At 38.9% G+C, this 5,677-nt stretch overlaps 1 protein-coding gene across 2 annotated transcripts; it reads right to left on the bottom strand.

Moving 5' to 3' along the window:
* Positions 1 to 1,352: 1,352 nt before the first annotated feature.
* Positions 1,353 to 5,010, bottom strand: LOC108979688. Of its 2 annotated transcripts, none has more exons than XM_018950407.2 (3): positions 4,599 to 5,010; positions 3,179 to 3,423; positions 1,353 to 2,708 (listed from the first exon to the last, which is right to left on the bottom strand). In XM_018950407.2, the coding sequence occupies exons 2-3, from the start codon at positions 3,419 to 3,421 to the stop codon at positions 2,073 to 2,075; spliced, it is 879 nt and encodes a 292-aa protein (XP_018805952.1). In that variant the 5' UTR covers positions 3,422 to 3,423; positions 4,599 to 5,010; the 3' UTR covers positions 1,353 to 2,072. The 2 variants fall into 2 exon arrangements, with proteins under 2 accessions (XP_018805952.1, XP_018805953.1); XM_018950408.2 differs by having other exon boundaries at positions 3,179 to 3,381; positions 4,599 to 5,007.
* Positions 5,011 to 5,677: the final 667 nt, after the last annotated feature.

The following is a 5,677-nucleotide window of genomic DNA, read 5'->3' as shown; positions in this document are numbered from 1 at the left end:
AGATTCTTTAAAATTTCACAAGAATATCTTTCAAGATTTCCACAACGACAAATTGGAATTGGGCGGTAGCTGATGTATTCATCCCATAGAGTTTTGAATTCACTGAAATATTCAGTGACAGATTTTGATGCTTGAGAAATAGAGCTGAGTGATTTTTCCAACGTGAAAACTCTAGGACCATCACTGCGAAGATATCGAGTCTTGAGTTCCTCCCAAATCTCGAAGGCATTTGTGAAGTAGAGAAGGCTTCCACGAATTTCTTTGGAGATCGAATTCATTAGCCAAGACAAAACCAAATTGTTTGCCTTAAGCCAAGCAACTCGAAGTGTTTGATTCTCAAAAGATGGTTGAGATAAGCTGCCATCAATAAAAGCAATCTTGTTCTTTACAGTAAGTGCGATGGAAACAGAACGACTCCATGCTATATAATTCTCTCCAGTGAAGATTTCAGAAACCAACAAAGCACCTGGATTATCAGATGGATGCAAGAAATAAAAACTTGAAGAATCATCAGAAGGATTCATTCTTGGAGTAGAAGAACTTGAAGAATTTTGGATAGGAGGATCAAAAATGGAATTAGATTCTGCCATAGAAGCAGACAGAGGATTCAAAGTTGCAGCGGAAACTTTATAAACGATGATACCATGTAAAATTGCTAAAAACTGAGAATTAAGAAACTGAAGATATGGAAAAGAAATGAAAAACAGAGAATATGGAAGAGAGGACTTTACTTCTTCTTATTAAACGATTGTGAAAATATATGACTTTTTTTTTTTTTTTTTTTGATCTTAAACCATACAAAGCATCCTATTTATACAACTTGAGATATAATTGAGTAGCTTATTCTGAAGCTAACTAACTTAACTGTCAAGCTGGAGGCTAACTAATTTAACTGTCAAACTGAATTAGGAATTGATAAAGTCCCTTGTTTGGCTTCTCGGGATTTCCTTTCCAATTCCTTGATATGGTTTTCTATATTCCAACATAAGCATTGAAACATTCTTCAGTTTTGGAGACCAAAGTGAAGAGCTTGAGAGTTGAGACTATGAAATGATTGAATGGGCAGTTCAATCTGGGAACTTATCGATGAGTCTCAGAACACGAGGCCCAGTGCTTGGTAACTGCATGCAAACCCAACGACCAAATTCCTTAAAAACTCTTGTTGGTGTTCTGTTCTGCCTCAAAAAAAATAGACTCTGGATATGTCGTAGTTTCAACTTTCAACAGATAAGTGGGAGGCAGGTTTGAGCACTGAGTTCTACAATTTGCAATTTTGCTATAATGGAGTCATTGAATAGAGATAAGGAATCGCATGATCACCTGAGAGATCGTAAACTAAATTCCTAAAATGATAGTGCGAATAATAGTGATTTTTTATATTTTGGCAACAAATTTCTTGATAGATGAAATCCCAGTTTCTACCCCATATTACAAGTAGAGACGTTTTACATAACAAGATGGGCAGCCATTTTCGTTTCCAGAATGCTGCATCGGTCATTCAGCCCAGTTCCAGTGGATCCCTTCCCTTCGAAGAATAGCCACCAGAACTTGTAACACTCTTTTGGCCAACTCAAGCATGATGAGCAACTTTTTATCTGAAATTTTCTTGGTGTCAATTTTGCTTCTTGTTCATTTTCCGATCGAAAGTCCTGATGCTTCTTGATCTGAAATCTACGTGGTAGACACTACTGCAGTTTGACAAATCCCTACTGTTTTGGTGCTCTTTGAGGCTGAAAGGTTTTCATATATACCATCTTTTTCATTGCATTCACTTCCCCATCTGCTCATGAAAGTACAAAGTCCTTTGTTTCCGAATTTAGACGGCTGCGTAAAGACATCAAATTGCTCACAATGCAGACACCCCATTGAACTATTAGACAAGACAAGCCAGGGGGCAAGCTTGGGAGTGACCTATTTACAACGATGTACACCCCACAACTAGGTGTGTTAATCAGGCCTTTTATTCGAGTAAGGTGACAACTAATTGAAGAATCTAAATGCGCGGACTGTGTAAATCCAGTGGTCCATGTAGAGTTGGAAGGATAAACACAAACAACTTCCAAGTACATGTCCTATTTAAGCTTTAAACCTTGGAAAAGCCAATGTGGCCGTTCTCTTTCCTGATCGAATGTCGCACTGGAGCTGCTCATGGGGGTGGTGGGGTCACTGCAATCTTCTGCTCGATCAGATTTAAAAGAGGCAGATGAATCAAGGTGCCTAACTTTCTTATGGGATGACTGCCTAAATCCTATTTCAGGTTGGGTCGATTTCGAAGTCTTCGTGCTCAAGATACCACCAATGCTTAATGTCAGCTCCACTTCGCAATCTTCAGACCCGTCAATGCTCATCTTGTCAATTCTGTTGGGCCTCTGGGAGCTTGGCCCTGCTTGGTCTTCATCAATGGCACTGATTCCTGTTGAGATGTCTTCCTCGGCAGGCCTTTCAAGATCAAAACCCCTTGGCATTCTCACAGTCTCTCCCGAGCAACTGCCACTCCGCTCCCTAGAGCTTGGATCGTCTCTCAATCTCTGAAGACTGAAGTTCAATCCACAAGTGGTTTGTGTCGTTGGATGGCAGGGGTTAATGAAGTGAGAGTGATCTATATCTGAGTTAGTCGTGGAACTCCGATGTCTGTTTTGCTCGGGTTCTTTTTTCAGCTCTTCCATTAGCATCTTTTGCACTCTATAGAGCCTGTGAAGTTCACTTACCTGCAACTTTCACTTTGTTATTACACTGCCAACTTCCATCGACAACAAAGTCCTGCATTTACTGTGTTCAGTTGATAAATAAAAACTAGTACGATGCTTGAAAGGGTGAGGACATTTAAGGAGACAAATCAATGTGTTTATAAATAGTTAATTAAGAGTGAATGATATGAATACGTTAAGAAGGATTAATTGGTTGGTGGGGCTCTTAGAAAGATGGACAACGTTGACAATGTGGCTCTGGCTGTTACAGCAGGAAACAAAGAGTTATGTTTAATATTGCTATTAATAACACCAGATAAAGGACTAAAAAAGTTGATTATGATGTCATTATACGCAATGATTTTAAGTAATTTTGCATATTGCTATTGTGTCAGATTATGTTGATCATTGTAAAATTTGCAGAACAAAATCAATGCCGTCTTCTATTTCTTTGAAAAAGAGGGAATCTAGTAACTAGAGATTTTTGGTACCTGGTGTTTAAAGACATCTTCGTGCATCTGCATTGTCCTTTTGATGGGTTCTATGCTGTGCTGCTTTTCAAGCTTCTTGTCCATGGAATCCTCAAAGTTGTCCGGTCCGGTCCGGGAGCAGTTACCCTTGATCAGTCGACTATTCCGCAAACTATCCCAGTAATCCACACAACGCACAGTAAAGCTGCTGCTATTTGGTGAAGCTGCTAAGAGATTGATGGTGTATTCAATTTTAGTCCCCATGCCTGAAATAATAATACATTTTGAGACACCAGCCGGGGTTTATTTTGGCTTTGAGAATAATGTGAGCAATAATAATTAACAAATTTTAGTAACAATTTTTCTGGAGATGACGAGACATCAGAAAAAGAGAAGCGAAGAAGAAAATATATCCGGAAATGTCTTATCTGTTTGAGTTTCTGTGGGGTGGGGAGGAGCCAGAGTTTGGTTGACTCCAAGCCCCGGGTCCGATGCGAAATTCATGCATCAAGAACTATTGGAAATTAAGATCTGATTATGTTATCTCCAACAACCTTGTCACAATCAGACACGATTGCAAGAAACAGTTTCGAACCTTTCTAGCTAATGAAACTGAAACTCATTCCTCCAATATCTCATGACTCACACTTGGCTAGATTTAATTGCTGAGAATTATCTTCAAGATTTTACCATGCAGTTCCCTTTGTTTCTACATAAATGAACTTGTGGAAAAAACGGTGGGGGTGGGGCAACAGGGATTATTGAAATCTGGATAAGCAGAGCTCCGAGAGCATATTCCAACAGTAGGCAGACAAGGACGAAGGATGGAAAAGAAGATGGGATATGCGCAATAGCGAGACCGAAAATGGCATGTGGGTCTGATCTCTTCCTGATCTATCTCTCACTACTCTCTCTTGTTGCTGGCCACCATCGCTGACAACAGTCATCTTCATCCAAGCTAGGAAAATTGCTCTCAGAAAGTGTCCACTTCCTCCTGTTTCTTCCAATGGCCTTTTTGGCTGTGATTCACACCACAGCCAAAAATATATATTTGATGATGCTCACGAATTGAAGGGACTCAAAAGAAAGGAAAATAATTTAATTACTAAACAGTGAAAAAGAATATGAGACAGAAAGAGCAAATTAAGGGGGTTCAGTTGTTATAGCTAATATACTGTTTGAGAATCATCAATTTGAACTGTTAATTATTTAATAGAAAGATCCTTTTCACTTTCAAACTTGCTGCATATCTCTATGCATACGGCAATAAACACCACCAAATTAAATAGTCCCCAACCTCCATTAAGAGCAAATTAAGATGGAAGGAGCATTGATTTTATTATAAAATGCAATTATCACAGAGCACCCATAAGCACATTACTAAGGAAAACAAAAAAGAACTTGCATGAAAAGTCTTCACCCAACTTATAATTGGAGTTACCTTTGACATAAAATGGCGGCCAGATAGTACTGATTCTCTCCTGAGAGTCTCATTGATCATCTTCCTCCCTCATGCCACTGCTTTCACCCATAAGTTGGTTTTCTTAATAAACTGGAACCAAAAGAATAACTAGCTTATAATTCCCTAGTGAGAACCCATGATTCATTTTTTCGAAGCATGGACGGAAGAATCTAAGCAGTGAAACAGTGATGAAGTCCGGGCTCGTTGACACCTCTATACCAGCAAATCTCAAGGCAGGCCAAAACCTGCAGTCTCTCACTTTACTTTGAGAGAACATAAAGCAACCCTCTCACTAAAAAAATCATAACCTTGATGTTAATAATTCAGGCTTGACAGGCTGTGAAAGAGGGAAGCAATGGAAAAAAAAAAAAAAAAAATGGGCTGGCCTAGCAATGTTCTGGTGTGTTTATAATATTTTGAGAGAGAGAGAGAGAGAGAGAGAGAGAGAGAGGGCAGTTTTATATAATATATATGTGTGTGTGTGTTGCACTGGAGCATGGGAGGAAGATCGGGAGGAGGGGGGCCACAAATTTACTTAATAAGAACAAATGACACTAGAAAACATATGAGCCAATGTAGGCCAGTGAACAAGATATTCCAGACAAAGTCTTGCAGACATCAAGATATATATGAATAATAAAAAGCTAGCTGGTGCTTCTTTCCTACAACACTACCAATCTTTTCCCATTGCTTTTTTTTTAATTTTTTTTTTAATTTATTTATCTCGAGGAAATTCAACCATTCCTATGTATATATATATATATCCAATTAATATTCCCTCCGTACTAAACAACCCTATCTAGGCCGGCCAGCGTTGTGATTGAGATTTCATGATCCGAGTACCAAGCTTCAGGCATGCATGTTGGGATTCCATTCCACTGCTTCTGGTGCTTAACCTACCTTGAACTGCGCAAAAACATATTTGTAATTTTTTCCTCTACCTACGTCATGTAATGACTGACATCACGTACAATTGATTTTCTTCGTTTTGAAGTGCATTATCTGCCTCGTTTGCTTTTTTCCCTCTGAGCTTTTACCCGCATCTAGAAATATGCTTC

Source organism: Juglans regia, chromosome 11 (assembly GCF_001411555.2).
Source record: "Juglans regia cultivar Chandler chromosome 11, Walnut 2.0, whole genome shotgun sequence".
Lineage (NCBI taxonomy): Eukaryota > Viridiplantae > Streptophyta > Magnoliopsida > Fagales > Juglandaceae > Juglans > Juglans regia.
Note: the sequence above shows the minus strand (reverse complement) of the source record. Positions and strands in the feature narration are given on the sequence as shown.

Excerpts from the sequence above, each read along its gene's own strand:
- LOC108979688 (XM_018950407.2), bottom strand. The coding sequence starts at position 3,421 with ATGGGGACTAAAATTGAATACACCATCAATCTCTTAGCAGCTTCACCA. Across the intron at positions 2,709-3,178 it reads AAGATGTCTTTAAACACCAG|GTAAGTGAACTTCACAGGCT; the intron begins GTACCAAAAATC and ends TGAAAGTTGCAG.